Source organism: Hirundo rustica, chromosome 1 (assembly GCF_015227805.2).
Source record: "Hirundo rustica isolate bHirRus1 chromosome 1, bHirRus1.pri.v3, whole genome shotgun sequence".
Classification (NCBI taxonomy): domain Eukaryota; kingdom Metazoa; phylum Chordata; class Aves; order Passeriformes; family Hirundinidae; genus Hirundo; species Hirundo rustica.
This window is the reverse complement of record NC_053450.1, coordinates 143,052,085-143,073,947: the sequence shown is the minus strand read 5'-3', so window position 1 is coordinate 143,073,947 and position 21,863 is coordinate 143,052,085. Positions and strand designations below refer to the sequence as shown.

At 37.3% G+C, this 21,863-nt stretch overlaps 1 protein-coding gene across 1 annotated transcript in view; it reads left to right on the top strand.

Moving 5' to 3' along the window:
• Window positions 1-21,863, top strand: part of PARD3 (par-3 family cell polarity regulator) — a 444,448-nt gene that overhangs the window by 41,978 nt on the left and 380,607 nt on the right. Inside the window, 1 exon segment of the mRNA XM_040060657.1 lies at window positions 7,805-7,906. Coding sequence (XP_039916591.1) covers window positions 7,805-7,906 — 102 coding nt within the window.

Below are 21,863 nucleotides of genomic sequence, written 5' to 3'. Positions count from 1 at the left end.
AGTACTGGGTTAACAGTTGGACCTGATGATCTCAGAGGCTTTTTGCAACCGAAGCAATTCTCTGATTCTATACCTAGTCCTGCACCAGAGAAGAAGGAGTCCCATGCGGTGCCACAGGCTGGGGCTGGGGACGGTGAGCGGGCGGGAGCCAGCCCTGCACGCTGGCAGCAGGCAGTGCCAGCAGGGCATCTCCAGGGGACAGAGGAAGCCTGCTCAGCATGGTCCCTGTCCAGTTCTGGGATGTCCTGAGGTCCCTTCCAATCTGAAATATTCTTTGACGTTAAGTTATTGGGGCATATAGAGATTCGATTCTATTTAATAGATAATGAAATTATGCAGTACATAGGAAAGTTGATTTGAAGCAATTAGTGACATGATTGCTCATGGATTGGTATGGATTGCTTCTAGGTAAAGTGGATGGATTAAATAAAAATTCCAGGCTTTCATGATGCATGGGGGTAATGCATTAATAGAAAGAACTTGCATATCCTTGTAGAGTAGGAAAACAGGGATTTTACTGCTACAGTAGATATCAGGCTATTTTTCTTACATATTAGGAAATTACCATTTTTTTTCAGAGAAGCAAGGATTTCGTATATATATTCAAAAGTGTATGTAAGCTGTGAAGTGGCTAACAGCCAAATTTACCATTTTTAATTGCAACCTTTTACCTCTTCAAGCAAGATTAAGTAGTTCCTTGATGCCTTTTTTGTACTCCAGTAGTAATGCAGCACAATTCAATATGTAGTAGTGTTCCAGCAGTTTATTAGTTTGATTTAGTGGGTTTTGGGAGGCATTTAATTGCTGAAGGGAATGACTATTTGGCTCATTTTTTTGGCTACCAGTCTTCTGTACTGAGGACTGACATTGATAGTGGAATGTGATTAATTTTGAAGTAAATCTTTGTTGAAACTGGACATAACAGGATGCATGCAAAGCCCAATATTACTTTTTTTTTTTTTTTTTTCTTTTTTTCCTTAATAAACATCCATTCCAACATTTTGGTGTGTCAGGAAGAGTGATATTTGTCATATGTTCAGATTTTGTCTTGGATAGATTTCTGGTAAGCTAAAGCCCTTTCAGCAAGGCTGGGAAAGCATTGGTGAGTGTAAAAGTGGAACAAGATGCTTCAGTGATCTGGCTTGTATGTTTCTCTCTTTTTCATAACTGATATATATCAGATCAGTGTGCATTCCTTGATTGAGGATATTATGTATAACCTGGTGTGTTCGAAAAATTCCAATGCTACACCAAACTGTGTTGTTACGGCATGATGTGTAATCTTCCTGAATGTGTGTTCCTCTTTGTCAGTAATATAGAGTAGCAAGAAATTAGTTTTGTTCCAAAGATGTGGTGCATCTTCCAAACAAAAAGCAGTTTTACAGATCAAGGATCAAAAAGATGAAAGGGATAAGGCTTATTTTCTGCTGTACAATATTCAGCTATTTTTATATTGTAGTCTGTAGCCCTTTTTTCTTGACTTCATGGGATACAGGGCAAGTGTATGTGAATGTGCTCTAAAATTTGTGTGAGGGGAGTGATTGCTGGTGGAATGAGGTCAGAAATGAAAAAGATAACTGTCCCTTCAACTCATCACCTGGTAACTTAAGAGTTGCTACAGGTATCAGTTGCTCTCTGAGCCTTGCTGGGCAGCTTTCATTAATGTTAAGTATTTTTGTGGCTTGTGCCCTTGCCGAGACAGTGAATGCACCTCTATTGTACGTAAGTGTTATGCCAGCAGTCCGTGCTGCATCAATGTACTTTAGAGAGCATAGTTGGCATCGAGGTTGATTGTCCCATTTGCTGCTCTTGTGTGTTATGCAGCAGATCTTGGTGCCTGAAATTCGAGGAGACAGATGATGGCATGGAGATGCAATTTAAACCCAGGGATTTGTTCTTGCTGGCTTCTCAGGCTGTGGAACAGAACTGGAAGCTGGCTGACGTTGCAGGCGTTCGTGGCTGTCTTTTGGCGCCTGACTGCATGTTTGGATGGTTCCTGCCTGCAGCACAGAGCTAGACAGGGAAATGAATGAGTTCACTGGCAAATTTTCAGATATATTAGGTTTTTATTAACCATAGGTTCCTTTCAGACTGTTAACACGCCCAAGTGCCATATGCTGCTGAACAGACAAGTCCAGTACACACCCCAGCCTCGTGATTTAGTTGGTTTTTATCTGTGTGTATTCTTGCCACAAAGGCTTTATCTGTTCTCAGAAAACTCATTCCAGTGAAGATAGCCACACACATGGCCTTGTAATCTTGAATTCCAGATGGTTTTAAGCAGAAACTAATAGTATATACTTACTTTCCCTTTATCTCATCTATAATTCAGAAATTATATTGGCGTACTTGGATATGCTTCTGCTCTGTCCTTTGTCCTGGTGGCGAGTCTGTTTTCCTTTGAGAGTTACAATGAAACACCTGTGCACAACTGTCCAGCTGATAGTGGTTTTTAAAAATCGTGTAAGAATCTCTGTTTAAGCAAACGGCTATAAATTATATCTAAATTTAAATAATTTCAGTTCTAGGAACGTGGTCTTGATAGGGATGGAGAGCCTCTGGGAGCTCTGCTTGGCAAAGCCAATCCATTTCCCAAGGGTGTTGTGTGGTAAAAGATATACTTCCTGTTTGGGCAAGAACAGATTGGAAAATATAGCATGTGGGGGGGAAAATATCTCTTTTACTTGATTTCTAGATGTGTAACGAATTGTAGGGGCAACTGGTCTGCACCCAGCTGAAGAGGAATGCAGCTGGGAAATGTGGGCAAAGTTGTGGAGTACCAAAACCTCTTGGGGGGGAGTTTGGTGTCCTCCCTCATTAGTGTTCTCTGCCTGGGCTTCAAACAGCACACAAGAAATGACACACACTCCTCTGCCATCCCAGCTCCAAGTTCGTAATTGTAGCCAGGCAGATTAATGTCGTTTTTCTGATGCTTCAGGACATCCTGCTGGTGACAGGTGAGATTAAATCGCAGTAGTGGGCACAATTAGTAAACACTAAGCACCGTTCATCAGGCTTTTAGGAGCCTGATTTTCTGCTTTCTGTTAAATAGGTTGGTACTTCTCAGAGGTTTGTGGTGCTGTCTTCTTGTAAGATAGGGACAAAGTATTTCAAAGAATAATCTTATTTACTTATTTACTGTTACTTTTAATGTTAAATATTTCAATGTATTTTTGGAAAGGGTACATTTGTGAAAACTGAGACACCTATTTCAATGTAAAGGAGTAAGAAATCTTCCTATGCCATTAATAAGAACGCATTGTGTTTCCATTCTAATTTCTAGATATTGTTTTCCACATATGGTCCTTATTTCCATTATGTGGGAACATGAAATTGTTAGCTACAGAATACTGAATGATACTATGTAAACTAATGCTTTTCTCAGTTTTTCCTTTGTGCTTTTTAGAAGTCATTTTATGTAATAAACAGAATGTGAATGGCTGCATTCTTGTTGCCCTTGTAATGTGCTCTTGCTTCCAGTCTCAGTGCTGGTGTTCACTTAGCAAATATTTATCTCCCATTGCTGAGGATTAGAAAATGTGGTGCTCGTGAGCTTAAATTATGAGTACCTTTATAATCATCATCAAGTTGAATAGTTAAATGGGTGTAGACAGGAAACAGGAGATCTGACTTGCTTAGACTTGAGCTGAGTGATGCAATATTTAAATGAAGATATTATAAATCAGGTTTAGCATTACTTCTATCCTTGTATTCAATGAAGTGAACTTGCTGGTTTTTCTACATGAACTAGTGACAAAGACATCTATGCAGCTTTTTCAAAATAATTGTGCTTTGCTAACTTACACATTGGTGGAGCAGTGAAGCTAATGAGTTCTCTATCACCACTTGTTTTTCTGTCTAAATGCATTGCAGATTTGGAGAGTGCAATACCCTTTGACACAGTCATAGCAGTGAAAGACTATAAATATAACTTTGTTAATTGACAGAATATGAAAATCTGATTCTAGTGTATAAATTTAGATTTTGAAACAACAGCATCCTCTCAGACTAAACCGTAACCCTGAAGCAGGTTTCTTGAAAAACTTATGGGAGATATAAAAAAATTTAGGTGTTTTTCCCCCCTTTCTTTTTTCACAGAAATTTGACTTTTATAGACTTAGCATTGTTTTCTGTTTAATAACTAAAAGACCCTGTTGCACGTGCCCTGAGCAGTTCGCTGTGGGTAAGTATTGTTGGCAGTCCCTTGTTTTTGACATCTCACTTGTGAGCCCTAAACTACCACCCAGAGAGGGTGATCCCCAAGGTGTTCAGGTGTCCTGAAGGAGTGACTGGACCACTTTGCTCCAGAGATGAAGTTATGTCAACTCTGGTAAACTCTGGAAATAGCCAATTTCCGCTTTAGGAGCTGGTCTAAGCCAAAACACTGTATTTGACTGCTTTAGAACATGTTTGAGGACTGTATTACAAATTGAGGACTGCTATTACTATTGTGTAAGGAATTGTGAATATCTGTTTACTGGTTGAGATTGAGAAATACAACTTGACCAAGCCATGAATACAGATGCACTTGTAACATCCATGTAGGAGTACTTAAATTCCAATCTGCGGGAAGTCTGGTTCAGTTTCTTTTGTATTTAGCAGACAGTGCATATGAACTGACTCTAGTATAAAATTACATTCATTTTAGACAGATCACAGAATAGGAATTTAAATGCGAACATTTATGCAGTTCGGTTTTTTCCTGGTGTTTGGCTGAATAATATATAGAAATAACTGCTAAAACTTGGAACCAAAAATAACTGTGGATTTTCTTCTTGGTAAAATTACTAGTTTCAATATTGTTTTCTTTTTGTTTTTAGTTCCCCCCCCACCCCCCAGTATGGTGTAACTAATCTCTGTACAATGTGAGTACTCCCTTCCCTCTTAGACCTCTCTTCCCTCCCAATCCTCCCCCACCAAATCCTTGATTTATGCAAAACCTTTAATAGAGTTAAAGGGCCCCAAGAGAAGACTGTTCTGATGTTTGGAGAGAGCTTTAATGAAAAGTTACATTGTTATTTCATATTTACTTACCAAATCCCGCCAGAGTAAATTCTTGCCGAACTAGTTTTATATATTTCTTGTCTGGTCTTGCTCACGTATTGTTTTGTATCAGGACCTTGTCTGACAGGAAGAGCAACCAGAGCAGTTCAGGCTATGGCAGTACTAATAGGTGATGCAGTAAAAATGAAGTCTATCTAAAACTTCTTATGCAATATTGAGAAACTTTTAAAGGAAGTAATTAGCAGAAGTGATGCAGCTTATATATCAAAGCTATTTTTAAGTAGATTGTGCATGCTGAAATAGCACAATAGTGATGTAGAAATGGGTGTTTCTGTATTGATTCTGTAATTGTGAATGTTTTTTTACATTTGCCTTGGAGGTAGGAAATAGTTGTGGTAGGAAGCAAAAAAACAAGGAAACATGGATATTGAAGTTGTAGTTTCAGCTTGAGTGCTGTTTGTTTTGATGGATATAGTCAGGTCACTGACCCAGTATTGCAGTTACCTGATTTTAATGTTTCCATTCTTCAGTAAGAAGATTAAATGTTGCAAACTAAAATGGGGTATTGGGTGACGTATGAGGGATCAGGCTTTCTTAAAGCCCAAATAAGGTTTTCTGTCTATGATTTTGCAGTGAAGTCTGGCTTATTTTTCCATTCTAGCTTTGAGAAGGAGAATTTCAGCAGAGGAAACCTGAATCAAGTCCTTTAGGAGTGCAAGGTGCTTCACAGCTTTTCTGATTGTGTCTTCTAAGTATTGGTCTTTGCAGATGTGTTTCAGTCTTTGGTGTAGATAAGAGAGGCAGAGATTTCTTTTAATGGGCTGGAAGATGAGGAAGGATCTTTTTTCCTTTTAGTTTGAGAGCAGAGTTTACAAAGGCATCTCTTCAGCGGACTTCTCTTTGAATGTTTGTTAAGAAATGTTGAAAAATTTCTGGTGTACACAGGTGACTTTCACCAGCTATGTCTGTGTTAGTGGAGTATTCAAACTTACAAGTTTATCCTAGTGTTTGCAGTATGTACCTTTTTTACAGAGCAGGTTTGTGTGTTAGCTAGCTATGTAGGCACCTCTGTATGCATGACAGTGTGACTAATGTAATACAATTTTTAATTATTCCTGAATCTTTACTTTTAAAAACTGTATGCTGAGTTGTCTCCTGTAATATGCTACAACAGCAAGTCTGTTTAGAGAAAACCCACATACTAGAAATCTTGTTAATTGTATAATAAGTGCTTGCTTAGAAGGAAAGGAAGGTAATGATATATAATACTTAGAGAAATCAGAGAAAAAAATCTGTAATTTAATTTTTGAAATGACTAGCCTAATGACTGTAAAATGTAATTCTGAAATCTGATAATCTGATGATGACGACTTGCAGCGGTATTTAAGGAGGATTTACTTATACAAACAATGAAGTAAGTTTCATAGTTATCATGTATGCCCAAAATATTTGACCTATGTATATATATCATGTGCAAATACATAAAGTTCTAGGATATTAAACCCAAGATGAGTATCTCTTAATGTTCTTTCGTGCAGCATGTTCTGTCAGGATTTAAATACGTATATGGATTTAGAGGAATTCTGGTAGTCCCATTTCTTATCCTGTTCCATCTTTAAGAAATCAAAATATTTTCAAGCCTTTTAGGGTGGAGATTATTTATTTATTTATTACTTCTATGTTCAGTGTGGGTGGGTTTTTGTTCAGTTCAGGTTTGGCTTCGGTGTGATGTTTTTATTATTTTTGTTTGTTTGCATTGTCACTTCTAGACACCATACCTAAAAAGGCTGATGGTGATTGCTATTTTTAGGAACTCAGGAACTTTGCAAGTTGATGCAAGTTTGATGGTCGTCCCAGCAGAAACTTTGTGCAGCCATGCCTTCTCAGTGAAAAGCAAGGCAGGTCTTTTAGTGTGAGACACTGAACAACAGCCCAGGGCGTTGGGGGGTGTATTTGAGAAGCTGGATTAATTAGGATTAATGATCAGGCTGTGTGTTTACAGGGCAACTTTCCCCCATTAGGAAACAAATCCTTTAAGAATAGCATGTTGAGTACTAACCAGCACTTGGGTCATATGCTGGAGACACTTTGTGGACACAACCTTATTCCCTATGGCTTCCTTTGCTATCAAAAGTAATAATAAAGAATATAAAGCCAGTCTTCCTAGTTACTGCTAGGCACATGTATAAACACAAAGCCACACCCACAAATTTGTATGCATATATGTGTGTGTATACGTATCTGTGTGTATATATAGTTTTTTATTTTAAATGTGGAAAGTGTTCTTAGTATAAGTTTTAAATTATTCCATTTACCACCTCTAGCAAAAGACAGGTAGAAAGTGTTTTGATGGTGTTTAAATATTGGTTTGTGCCTTTTATAGGTGTTCTGTAAAAACCTGATACCTTTTGCAGCTGCATGTAACCGTTTGTGCCTGTTGGCTGCTGTCTGACACACTTTATTTTGAAGACAATGTATTTTCCTTTTATGGAAGGAATATTGGGAATGTGATGTGCAGTAATATTGGGAATGTGTCAGAATCCTATGTGTCAGTGATGGGATTGTGACTCATGCAGATCTGATAGAAGACAGAAGACTACTTATCTAGTCTGAGGCAATTTAAAAAAGAACAACTTGGGCTTTGCTTTACGTATCAATTGATATCTATTTACAGAAATATGACCTAAAGAGACCTTTGATGTCAAGCATTTGTAGGACTGTGATGCTGACTATATCGTGGAATGACATTTTCCTGTTGGCATGTGATAACCTGATACTATTTTCTTCTTCTTTTATGCAGGATCCAAACTACTGGATACAAGTCCATCGACTGGAGCACGGGGATGGTGGGATCTTGGATCTTGATGACATTCTTTGTGATGTAGCTGATGACAAAGACCGTGTAAGTACAAATGGCAATGAAAGCAGCGTGGCACATCAGCGCATCAGTGGTGTGTGTTTCCTGAACGTGTCCCAAAGTGGGAGTCAACACAGATTGTAGGCATTTTTAATGTAGATTGCCTGACAGATGTGAGAAATTGGTTACTGTCATTTTTTTTTTTTTAAATTGAAATAATGGGTTTTCCATCCTTTCTGGTTCTTGAACAGTTCAAATAGGAAAAGGAGGTTGCAAGGTTGAAAAAACCTGAAATAGTGGAATATTAATGCACCAAAAAAAAAAGTGTCTGTAGGTTGACATTGTAGCTTTGTATTAACAGTTGAATGTGTGCAAAAAAAATATGCTGGTTTTAAATTTTTGAGGGTTGTTTTGTTTTGTTTTTTTTCAAAAATTGTTCGAGGAATTGCTAGTTACATAGAACTTGAGACAATAATTATACACTGCTGGGCCTTGAGTGTTTTTATTTCTTTAAAAGTAGAGATTTAGATCGCAGTCAACTAAGAGGCTTTTTGTTTATTGGCTATTTGTCTGAAGTTATAGATGGAAGTAGCTTTGAATTACTTGTTCAAAAACATGTAGGTAAGAAACACTGTGGCAAACTGTAAAGTTACACGAATACGCCATTTTTCTCTGGAAAGCCGCAGGTGTTTGCTGCAGCTCTTGAAAGCATCTGATACAGACTTCAGTCCGGAAACATGTTTCAGGACCACAGTCCTTCACAGACAGCATCCTTAATTGCCTCTGTTGGAGCAGGCAATGTCAAGACTCCTTGAAAACTGGCCAAATGATGACTCTTAGGCTAATTTTTCAGAAATAGATACTTTGCCTATAGTTATTTCTTGTGAAAAAACTTAATTGACATGGTTATTTCAACCAGGACTTTATAAAGAAAAATTATGTGAGGAGTCTTGGGACATGACGACTCCTCACTGTCTGAAATGCTGGGATTACTCAAGCTATATAGAGTAACAGTGCTGAGTTTTCAGGAATTCCTTCCATAAAAATAGTGCCCAGATAAGATTTCATGAAAAGCTAATTAAAACCTCTAGTTGGTTATCTCATATTGAAGTGCTCAGCTGCATGATTAGTTTAGCTTTTGCTTACAGGCCTCAGGGAGGCTGGTGCAAGTTGTCACTAAATATAAATATTTATATATATATACACACACAGAGACTTATTTGAATAATGCATTTCTTAGCTCCTCACATACTCTTCCCCTCAGAAGTTTGAATTCTGGTGACTTCAAGACCTTATTCTTTGGATATTACCTTGCCTCGCTGCCTTCAATGGGGTAATTCCTCACAGTGAAACTCTGTGGGTGTTTTTATGTGCGTGACTAATAGTTGAAAAACTCTGACTGCAATTGAAGCAAGCAAAGTCATTATTACAATATTGTTTTTGTATATAGATGGACAAGATACTTAGCAATTAGTAGTATTTATCTCTGCATTCACCGAGCTCATCTCTACTGATGGCAGCTGTGAGTTAAATTTCCTTTTTTTAAAGGACCTTGCAGCATTGATTAGGAAGGTGCAATATAAAAATGCTCTGTGCTGTACTGGTTTATATCCTTGAATTAGTCATTCTCACTTGACCTTCACATTTGGGTCTTTTCAAGTATTTTGGCCATTAGTCATTGTTTTTTAGTTTCCTCTAGTGTGTTTTACAGCTGACCTTCCTGGCTTCCTTTAGTTTTGGGTTGTTAGCTTTGCCTCCATAGCAAGTGTATCACCTGCTTTTTTGTTGCTAGAACCTAATAGGGGCCCCATTAATGCACATTTGGAATATATCTCCAGTTAGGGATATTTTGCATCTGTACACTTAAGTATGCCTTGTAAAAAAGCATTTAAACAGATGGTGTCTAAACATGTAATTAAATGATTACTGAGGTCTGTAGGATTAACTGTGCTCAAAATTAAACATTTGCCCCTTTTTAAAAATGGGGGCAACAATGTCTAGGATGTTGGAACACTGAACACCTAGTGTTTTAGTGTTCATTTTCACAAGGAACTTCCTTATATTCTTGAAGCTTGTTGCGTTATTTACTATCTGACATCTGTATTTCTGAAAATCAGTTTGCTCTTAGCACGGTTCTTCAGACTTAAGGATCTGTGATAAATGTAATTTTTGTCTTTGGTGGTGCTTTTATGCTATAATTGTGCAGTGTCATATCAGCACAATACAGAATGCAGAGCAGCTAAGGGCCACTTGTCCTCTTGATGGATTTATTGCTCTGTATAGTCAACTGCCGTGGTAAAATAAAACATTTAAGTGATGTGAAGAATATATTTACTCCTATTCCACTGTCTCCATGGAGAAGATGTTCTGTCCTATAACAAATACAAAGACCCTTAGAGCAGCTGTTCTGAATGGAATGAGAAAAGTATCTTTGATGGCGTCCTTCACATTAAAATGCAGCATGGTAGGGTGACTTTATTTAGCTTCTTCTGTCCATATATATTTGGTTATTCTTTTGTCACTTACTAAAACAGAATGGATGAGTAGGGTTAGCCAGTTGCTTTCTGGAATAATTTGCGATGCTCTGTGTTGTTCCTCCTTAAAAAAAAGGAGCAAAACATGAAAAAAACTACATGGAAAAACTGATTTTGCTAAGCTGTTTGTTCCTTTGTTCCCTTCTGAAACAGCTTTTCTTAAGCCCTTTAATATAGTTCATTGAGAAAGTGCATAAAGGACTCCAACTTAGCCAGCATAAGATGTGGACAATGTCACTGCATGTGAAGTTGCTTGGTTAATGCAGTTAATAGTAATAACCTGATAAAGAAAAAAATAATAAATTATTATTTGAATAATATAATATTATTGAAATATAATATTTTTAGAAAAATTAAAAATAATTATTGAAATAGAATTTTCCCAGGTTTTACTATGGAAATATGGATAGTTTTCAGTGGAAACATATAATTGTTCTTTTGCATTTATATATCTCTGTGTATACATGAATACAAATGGACTGACTTGTTACTGTTTCTGAAAAATATTTGGCTACAAGAAACTAGATTCTGTTTTAAGCTAGCATCTAGTCAGCTGTGTAACCCACTTCTGTTATTTTAAAAATACAGGTTTCTTGTACATTTAGTGATTAGACCAATATTTTAAAGATAGGTTAATAACCTGTTTTGTTTGGATTTCTGTAACTTGCAAAAGTAGCCCTCTCTATGAAGACTCTCAAAAAACATATGTCATCTTGATAAGTTTCCAACTTGATGATAGCATACTTGATGACCTCAGTTCAGTTTTTAGTAGGCAGACGTTCTCAGCAGAAAAAACACACAAAAAAACTCCTGCAGAAAAAAACCCCGAGAACCTAACAATCCTTAACTGTTTTCTCGGGCTAGACTGAGGCACATAGACCCTTTAGTAATTCTCACACTTTGGGTGTAGTATGGAAGTGTTTATTCTGAGATCTCATAGATCCTTGTTTACCCTTGAAAAAAATATTGGGGAAATTGTGGTGTAATCTCATTAAAAAAAAAAAAGTCAACCAACAAACCCAAAGTATGTGCATGAATATAACTTGTTCCTGTTTGAATTCTTGCTGAAATAGTAATTTGTATTTTGAACAATGTGGAAAAAAAATTGTTTGCAATTAGGTGTATTTTTTAATGAATAGAAATGCTCCAGCTATTGCTCAGTGAAAGCTTTAGGGATCAAAATGTCTGTGTTTGGTCTAGCTATACTGCTGAAAAATCAGTTTTTTCTTTGCAAGAGAAGAACAAGGACCTGCCATTAACAGCCACTGTTTGTGGTGATCAGTTGGGCAAACAGAGCTTCCTTGAAACAATGCAGGTATAAACCTAATGTAAATTATTTGTAAATTCCTTTGCTCCAATATACTTATTTTTTGCCAAATTAGTTTGGGATTAACAGTGGGCAAATGTTAAAGGCCATGACATTTTATAAATTCTTATATCACTGTCCTGATAAATTCAACACTGGTTCTCAAAAATAACCACAGTAATTTGGTATACACTTAGATTTACAGCCTGGCTTTATTTCTCTAAACTAAGGCAGGCATGGGCTTTCTTTGCTTGACTTAACATTTTCAAATATTCAGTCAGCTCTTCACCCTGAATAATTCATGCTTACACCCTCTGAGTGCAGAGATAAAAACCAGAGGAATATGATTTGGTTTTGTCTGGAGTGAAGTCTCATGCTTCCCACAGTGTTTGTGTGTGTGGTGCTCTGTCTGGCCCAGATCACCGGAAGTTCAAGGTGATTTTGGTGCTTAGTGCTGCTTAGACAAACTTTGAACCTCCCAGAAAGATGCACAAGAAGTTACTGGTTTGAGTGGAATACTTCTGGGGAGAATGGGATGGAGATTGATTTCATGGGTATGTGCTGAAATGGAATTTGTCAGCGTTCATGAGCTAGAGTTATCTAGCAAACTGCAGCTGAAGTTCAGTGAAATCAATTGTGCTTCTTTTGCATCTGCTTCTAAGAGACCTAAAGAGATTCTATTAATATTATTATGAAGTTAGTGCTTGCCTGCTTCAAATGTGAAGAAGTGTGAGGACTTCTAGTGGGAAAAAGTCTTTGAGCAGCTTCTTCACGTAATATGAATACATATTAGGACCTTTTCCCAGTGTAGTGGAAAGGAAGTGAACTTTTGGGTTGTGTGTTAAAACAGATGGTCAGTTCTAAATAATCCTGTTGTTTTGTTTACTTCCTCTTGGAAAGCTCTGTTGAGTTAAAGAGGCATGTGATACACAAAATATGGGTTTGGAAAGGATGACTATGTTTTGTTTGTGACAAATGTTAACTGGAAGCCTACACAGAAATAAGGCTATTTTGAGCAAATGCATTATAATGTCAAGGTTAAAGGCTAGCTAGGGACTGGAGGGCTGTGATTACAGTATCCTGCTGCTATCGATTCTTGCTCTCACTCTTATTTTTTGAGCCAGTTATGCAAGACCCCATTTCTTTAGTAGATTCAGGGTAAGGCCAGTGACAGCAGGATGCTGTTAGAAGGAATGAGATTCTGATAACCCTGTGCCTGCTCATTCACTCAAAAATGTTTAAGAGCTTTTGAAGTCAATGAAAGCTGCGCAGATGAAGTTATGTTATCTTTAGATTGCCATCAGCACATAATCAGAATATTCAAAGTAGTGTTGTTTATTCTGCGTTTTGGGTGTCTCTGTCTCATTTAAACAAACTTGCAGCTGAATTTACATGTGATTTCTCTTTGATTCTGCAAGTTAAGAATTAAACCCTGAAATTGTGAGTAGAGAATAACAATTTTTTGTGCTTCTCGTTTCTGCCATTAACAAATTAACACCCTGGAGTGAATGAAGAAACATCTTCTCCGGGTCCCATGCAACAAATCTGACAGCAAAACCTTAAAATGCAAAAAAATTACTCAGAAATATGGTTCTTAGTATTTACAGTACCATGATTGGTATACCTTTTTACCCCCCTCAAAACCTTCTTATCAAATTAATTTTCAGCTATTGCCATGGTTATCTTCTGCCACAGTGTGCACCTTCTCTCCTCTTGTTCTGTGAGTTCATTCCCAGTATCCCAGGAAAACAGATGACCTTGAAACAATTTGCTGTTACTCAAAAGTGACTTGGCAAAACACATTTTGAGCATAAGGCATTCTCTTCTTGTAACAACTTAAAATAACTGTTTGAGCCACCAAGCTTGGGAAAGTATTGATGCTGGAAAAGAAACCCATCATATAACATCCTCATAATTATTTTCTGTTCAAAAACTTCAGTTTTTGAACAATGGGCTCTTGATGTCATCTACTGTTTGGCAGTGGTTTTTATTTTAGTTATCCATTTAGAGATTGACAATTTTATACTACTGAAATTCTGAGAAATGGTAAAAACCAGAATGAGTCCATTTAAACCACGTATTTTTGCATTAGCACTATTGACTCATTACTGGGATGGCCACATGATGATTTTTTGGTCTGTCTTGCTGATGAATCTAAAATAGAAAATCAAAGTATTTTCACAGCTTTATTCCCAGCTGCTATTTAATGAAAACATATTTGAAAATAACATACTCAAAATATAAATATTCTGTCAAAGAATGGAATTTAAATGCTTGTAGTATTTCTAATAGTAAACTAAATTTTAATTTCACAGTGTTCATGGATGAGACTAATTTATAATCCTACATCCATGGAAGTGAGGAAAGAAAGGTCATAATACATGAATATTGAAACATGAAGTTTTCAATCCCAGAGAGATATTAGATGTAACTAAATGTTGTCTCCTAACTGTAGTTCTTCCTTTTTCATCTCTTTCAGCACTGTTCTTCAAATTGTTAATCTCATCATCACTTAGTCTTCTCTAGCTATGTGGTGACAGTGTTTCCATTCATGATTTGCTGTGTATTTTTGGGATACATTGCAGTATTTCAATTACATTCCTGTTGTGCTGATACAGTTGTATTGACGCACTAAGAACTCCCAGGTAGGACAGGACTGACATTTGTAAATCCATTAATCAGCTTCCATGGACATCTGAAGAGCTGCAGTTAAATCTGACTTCTGAAAACTGAGTATTTTGGTAAAAAATATTCTCTGAGGAATAGCAGGCCCATGCATGAATATGATATTCTGGGGAAAATCATGACAGTGTTGTCAAGAAAGTCGTAACTCACAAATGTGCCTGTATTCTCAGCAGAAAGACAGATGTGAGCAACAGTGACTGGGTTAATGCAGTCAAAAAACCCCACAGACTTGGCATGGAATAAGAGGAAGAGTTTTATGGATGTGTAACTGATTGGAAGATGGAAAATAGAGCATGTATTGTCAAATATATTAGCAATTGTTCTGAAAGAAGAGAGGGGAGATTTGAATACTGGAGTGACAAATTCCATTATTTTGTGGGAAACTGAACATGGATGGTGAATGTTGGTCATGAGGAGTTGCAGAAGCATCTGGGGAGTAGACAATAACATAGTTGATGTAATATCATTTTGGCAAAGGTGATGTGCTTTTGGAGAGAGACTGCTTTAACTGAATACACAAACTAATACGTTCTGAGCTAGCTCTTACATATGGGAGAATGTTTCTGATTTTGCAACAGATCTCTGGACACATGGCTAACGTGCAGGGTACATAACGGGGTCTCAGAAGGCTTCCAGCAGTTTGCCCTGTCTCTGCCCCTCCCCAGTATTTCATCCCAGTCCTGCTGCTTGGCTCACGAGGGCTGTCACTCTTTGGACACCATCTCATAGCAGATTTATTCACTCAAGTGGCAGAAGACTCTTCCTTGCAAAACTGAGTATTTTTCTGCTATTTAATGAATATTGTAAGTTCACCAAAGGACCTGGCAAGCTGAGGAGGAAGGGGTGAGGATTTTGCTGCTGGGAGTGGTTGAGATATGAAGGAGGAAGAGGAGGCACGGCAACATGAGTAGGCTGAGACCTTGCTTTTCAGTGCAGCAAGGCTGCTGGTGGCTGTGGAGCTGCTGGAGCGGTCTCTGTGGTGCAGGAAGGGGTGGAGAAGGGAATGGTGGTGGGATCTCTCTGCTCTGTGTGCTGGTGGTGAGCCCTCTGCTTCCTCCTGCACCAAACCAAGCAACTGAAAAAGATTTTGTAGAAGCAGCAAAAAGCACAGAGCAAATGCCAACACTGACTCCAGGGACAGATTAACATCCTCCACCAGCAATGTCTAAATGGACCAGGATGTCAACCTTGAAAAGGTGTTTTAAAAAGCAAACCATAGATGGCTGTAGAATCAGAGGTGATACTGAGATGAGAAGTGGTTCTTTGTTTTTTCAGTGTGAGAATTAGGGCATCAAGTGAAACTGTCATAAGAGTAGCTGTCTGCAAAATGTTTTCAAACTTCCCTTGACCTTAATTTTCAGCAGAATATCTGTGATGTTGGTCAAATGCTGTAGCTATTTCACAAAGTTTTGGAGGATATGTTTTTTTCTTGAGATATTATGGTTTGCAAGCACATAATACTGAATTTCTGCTTATTTTAACTCTTCAAAAAGGAAATCATGGAAACTGGTAATTTAAGTAGGATTTCAGTTTGTGAGAAAACGTTTCTTTAATCTAAACTGGTGAAAACCGAAGAGTGTGCTGCAATGATGATGGTCTCAGAGTGACTAATAGTAACACTGAAGGTCAGTATGTGGCTATGGGTAATGACTGCCACAGTATTATATACACATCACAATTATTAGAGACTTTATACTAAAAATATTTAATAATGGATTTTTCTATATCTTGTAGTAATTACAGATTCACTGGTTAGATATAATTGTAGATAATATAAAGCTGTGCTTTCTAATCCTTCACAGTGTAAATCTCCACAAAAATGTGCAGTGAATCTAGAATTAGGCCATTATGGCTAATAAATACTTAACATTCTGATAGATTTTGGTTAATTTTAGCAACATCACTGTGTCCTAGAGGAATATTATTCATCGAACAACAAAGGAAGAAGTTGCACAAAAGATTGGTTATGGGATTTCATTAACACTACTCTCTTACTCCTTAATATCAGCAGGTCTTAAAAGAAATGCTGTTCCAACTTCACAGATATTTCCTAACAGAGGTGGTGAGACTCATACACCAGAGGACTGACCCATATTAGAGCTTAATTATAGTAATGGATAATCCTGCAACTATAAATTATTCACAGTTGTTTTGTACAAGAAGTAGCATCATGAATAAAATAGGGAAAAGTTTCTGGAAAAGACCCTGTTTTCGGCAGTGCTTAAGTTTGTCAAAGGCAGTTTTCCTCCTTGTCTTTCAACGTGGGTGAAATGGTTTGTAGAGCTTGGACCTTTGGATGTGTTTTGCTTAATGGAAATCAATAGCAGCAGTTCTTGGGGCTGTACACCCTTGTAGAGTTCCTTGACTAATATCTTATGTAAGAGAAACATTTCTACCTAAACACAGTTCTGGTACAAAAGTTGCAATCTCAGCTGTCTGATAAGATTCCCACGCTGTCACTAGGATGAGAATTCATTACCCTCTTATCCGTTGCTGCCAACAGGTCTTAAGAGACTGCTGTAACTCCATAGTTATTTCCCAGGAAGGACGGTTAGGTTCAGAGTCAGGTACTTTATTTTCTCGTTTACTTAGAAGTTGAAGTATCTTATTGACAGAGAGAAGGGAATATTTAAATTGGATTGAAATAGGGTCCCTAATGCATTTAATGAGGTGGTTACTACGTGCTGAAGGTTTCTTCAGAAAGGGCCTTGGATCCAAAGAGAAGAAAATAATGCTGTCTTTTTTGGACAAAGAGAAGAAAATATGCTGTCTGGGGAGCTTTCACCAGTCTGACTTTTCAGTTGACTTCCTAGCAGTAGCCCAGAGAAGAAGGAGTTAAGAAGATGCTTTGAACCCAAAGTCTTCTGCTTCATCCCCACACCCTGTTGGTGTACTTCCACACCCTGTTGGTGTGCTGGGAACTACCTCCCGTTCACCTTTAGCGTGCTCAGCAGGATAGTCACTACGTTTTCAGATTAGCATCACCGCTGAAGCCTGTTTGAGTTTATACAGCAAGAAGGAGTTCTGCCTGCTCTTCAGTGACATACAGCATTGTAGGACCATCGGCTCTTCTCATTTTCACAACCTCTTGGAAGAACTGAAACTGTTCCTTGGTGGGCTTCATTCCTTGCAGACTGCTAGATTTCCTGTAGGACTGAAGATTGTTTCATACAAGCTTGGTGGGAGCTTGCTGATACTGAGTTTTTATTTTCTTGGGCTACTGTTTATTTGAAGGTAACCATCATTTGGATGAAATGGCAGACACACCTAAGAGGAAAATTACAAAGAAGTCGTCGTCTTTTTCATATGATCGCCGGAGAGATTCGGTGAAAGTTAGGAGACAGTCTAAGTCTCTTAGCTTTAAGTCTGCTACATTGGGTGCTCAGAAAAGGCAGGCACAGAAAAAGCAGGTTTGTATTTGGAAATTCCTTAAAAACAAATCTTGCCATCTAAATTTTTATGGAGTTTGTAAATCTTTCTGTGTTAGTATAAAGCGGAAAGCAGTCTCTGCTGATTTGCAATCTGTGTGTGTGTAGGTATGTGTATACATACAAGCTTGTGGTAAAGCTGGATTTTTTTTTCTGTAATATTTCTTAAGAGCTAGATAGACTTATGGTGTTGATTTTTTGCTGAGAAAAGTCTGCATCTTTTCTGCTTTTAAGATGTGATTTATGATTTCTGGTTTGTCTCAAAGAATTTCTGCTATAGTGCAATATGCGTCCGGTGAGCTTTGGTAGTGTTGTTTGTTGTGCTGAAAAACATGACGGGTGCTGAAACTTTTGAAATTATTATTCAGGTTACAGCTGTTCCACTGCTCTTTGTTGTTAATATATATATATATTTTTTTTTTAATGTTGAAATGTACCAGACTGAGAGCTTTAGGGAGTGAAATATCTTACTTATTCCAGAACAGGTAAGGCAAGTCAACAGAAGCACCTGTTCTGGTGGGACCAGTTCTTGGGTTAGAGGGCAGTTTAATGCCTTAGCAGTGCTGCTCTGCCGTAGTAAAAGACTTTCATACACAGGTCTTTCTTTATAATTTGTTGCTGGGATCCAATTAAATGAAGTTTCTCCAAAAAGAAGATGCACTGTGAACTGTCTTAAATGCAATAAAAAGTGAGTCAGTTAATGAAATATCTTTGTATACTGATCTCTAAAATCTAATCTAATATAGAAGGAGTATGGGATCACTGACTGATCCATCTCTCGCTCTGCACTTGTGTGTACCTTCTTGAAGGATTTAAATTAATTTTACAGGGACTTTTTAATTAGCTGTGTACAACATGAAGCACTTTAACACTTTGCAAATAGTGTTTCTACAAATGCTTTGAAATAGATTAGATTTCCAATAGCACTGAAGTGAATTTCTTGCAAGGAAGTAGTTTTCAGACCCTGACCATTCCAATTGTATCTAAATTTTGAGGGCATATATCCATTCAGATTTAAGAGAATGTAAGTTACTGTGTCCAGTGTAAACTTTGGTATGAGATTAAAAATACAATGTTTTTTATGTGTGTGAGATCATATATGGTTTTATTACTATTTATTACTATTTCTCTTGTTCTTGGAATGTTAAAATGTCTATTTACAGAACAAGAAATTCACTAGTAAAATATTAGAGTATTCCAGCTTATTGTGATTCTCTAGTGTTAATTATAGACATAGCTGAAGCTGTTTTACTTGAACTGAAGTTCCAGAATTTAAAATGAGGAAATATTTGAAGAAATCAGGAAAACCCTTCAAAAGTGCTGCAAGCTCTGACAATCCTGCTGCATCTCCACCCATTATTTGATGTGTCTTTTAGAAGTAAAAATAAAAAGGTCTCAATTTTATGAAGATGTAAAATACTAAGTGACATCTGCAAACATTCAAGTTCATTGAATCTTTTGGGGAACTAGGCTACTCAAATTAATTTCAGAATTTCATTTGTGAGTGCAAATCAGTGAGTACCCCTGTATTTTGACTTTAACAGACCATAAAGTTCTTGAGTCCGCTCATCTTTTGGATGTCTGCCATGGTTACTGTGTGACCTCTAGTGGTTAATGAAAAATATGCTCAATTACTGAATTCAGGCTGTTGCTTGAACAAGTCCTGAATGTGTATTCTTGTTGGTTTAATTATTTAATCTTCTAAATCCTATTTTTATTAAAAAGAAAAAAGGCATCATCTGCTTTAGATAAATCTTTTGTGGTGTCACTTACAAAAAAAAGTCCTTTGCTAAAAATTCTTTTTCATACAGATGTGTGTCTGAATTGCAGTACTCATAGATACAGAATTATGGGAGTAGTTTTAAGAGACTTTTACTACTTTGGCTTGATTTCAATATGTTAGTGGGTGATAAATCTGAAATGAGGCACTCTAGACAAAGGTCCATTTTAATCAACTTTTGTATATTGGAAAGATCTGAATAAGGGCATTTCTGACTCAGGAAAGCATTTTTTTCCCTTTCTAAATGTTCCAGTTAACTGTAAGAAAAGTTAATTTTTCCTACAAGCTTGGTCTTGTTTCAGTCTTCAGATCATTATAATTGAGTGAGACAAAACCACTCTTACCTCCTCCTGGTCCTCCCCCTCTTCCCACAAGGGCAGCTACTTCTGTGTGCATTGGAAACACCGCTGAACGCAAAACACAACTGCATTTGTTACTGTTGAACTTTAAAAATCACAGGGTTTGAAGTTAGCGGAATCTGATCAGTTTTCAGCTGGCCAGACCCCACTGTGCTCAGCACAGTGTAACACAGGCTCCTTCCAGGCCTGGGTTACTGCGTGAGCAATAATTCAGTTACAGCACCAGGAGAAATGTTACATAAAAGTGCCTGTCTTTGTTGACTGAGTTTCTTTCTCATTTTTTTAAAAAACAACATTTTTCTAATAGATGTTTAACATCTGAGAATATTTAAAACTGTGCTTTGGTCTTTGCTGTTTTAGGAGACAATAGTAGACTTTGCTGCTCTCAGTATATGTGGTTTTACTTGGGTGGTTCCCTGGAGTAACAAGACTCTGTTTCTGCTTATACAGGCAGGCAAGCCAAAATTGTTTTTTAAAATGTTTTGGTAGATTGATATCAATCAAAGTCTCTCAAAATCACAGTTTGTTGCAAAATCCTTTTCTGCTTCCATGGCCTTAGTATCACTGACCTCCCCCTTCCCCTTTTTTTTTTTTTTTTCTTTGTGGTAGATTTTAGTTTTGTCTTCCCCCCCTAATGAAAATTATTAAATTACTGGTAAAATAGTAATAAGAATCTGAGAACATTTTCAAAAAAACATTTTTTATATTTTCTGAATTACACCAATGTAAGAAATTGTTAAAGCAAATTGCTGCACTTCTCTTGCTATTCTGTGGGGTTGTTTTTTTGTGTTTTTTTTTTTTTTTTGTAATCTTAGCTAACTTACTGGAAATGGAAAATTATAAAGTGTTCAAACTCAACAGTATCAAATATCCTATCTGATGTAGCAATGGACCTCTTTCAAGATAACCATCTCATCAAATTATTTATTATTAAAGATCACTTTTTTATTCTGTTGTTTTCCCTAGGCTTATCTGTTCTGAGGTAGAAAGTCTGATGGTAATTACATTCATTGCCAGCTGATATTGTCATATTGATTGATCTGGATAGAAATCACATTCCAGAAATATGTAGGCTGGTCTTCTTAGGTGTACAAGTATTATGTAACATAATGTATAAAATATTTGATAGTTTTAGGAGAAGTGGTTGCCTCTTATGATGTTTGAGTTAAGAACAAAGTCAGTTGCATGAAGTATAAACTATAAATAAGTAAAAATTTGAGAGCAAAATCCTTATGTGCAGGAGTACATAAAAAACAGATCCAATTTTATTTTTAGCTGTTTTGTGAGAACCTCTCAAGTCTTATTTCTCTTTGTCATTGCCAGCTGACTAATTACTGGGACATGGACTAGAGCCTCAGTGGATTAGTTAAGATCTGAAACTGTTTTCCTGATAACTACTTATGTGTCGCATACAGCGTTTTGGAACCTGGCAAAGTTCCATGCTCATACAAGGCTTGCATAGACTGCAGATTTGTGGTTTATTCACTAATACTCCTATTTTTCTTCCACGGAGTGCTACGGAATTGAGACGACAAACTTGTTTCCCCTTTTCTTTTTCTCTGTAATTCCTGAACCATGTGGGGTTCGCTGCCCGCTATCCCAGATGCGGAACGATATATACAAAGAGGGTGTTGTTAGAAAATCTTCCAATCCCTGTGTTTAAATATGAGTCAGTTAATAGGAGTGCTCCAGATCCCTTGTTATGAACATCTGAGAGCAGGCAAAGGCCTACGAGTTACACTTTCTGCTGTCATATTAGAAAGAAACACCGAATGGAAAAACAGCACTGGGAAGGTTGGGGATGTGAGGGAAGGGGGTTGCCAAAAGGGTGATGGTTTTTCACATCAGTGTGTGATAGATGTGCCAGGATCAGGACCATCGGTGTGTGACAGGTCTGGAGAGCAAAAAGC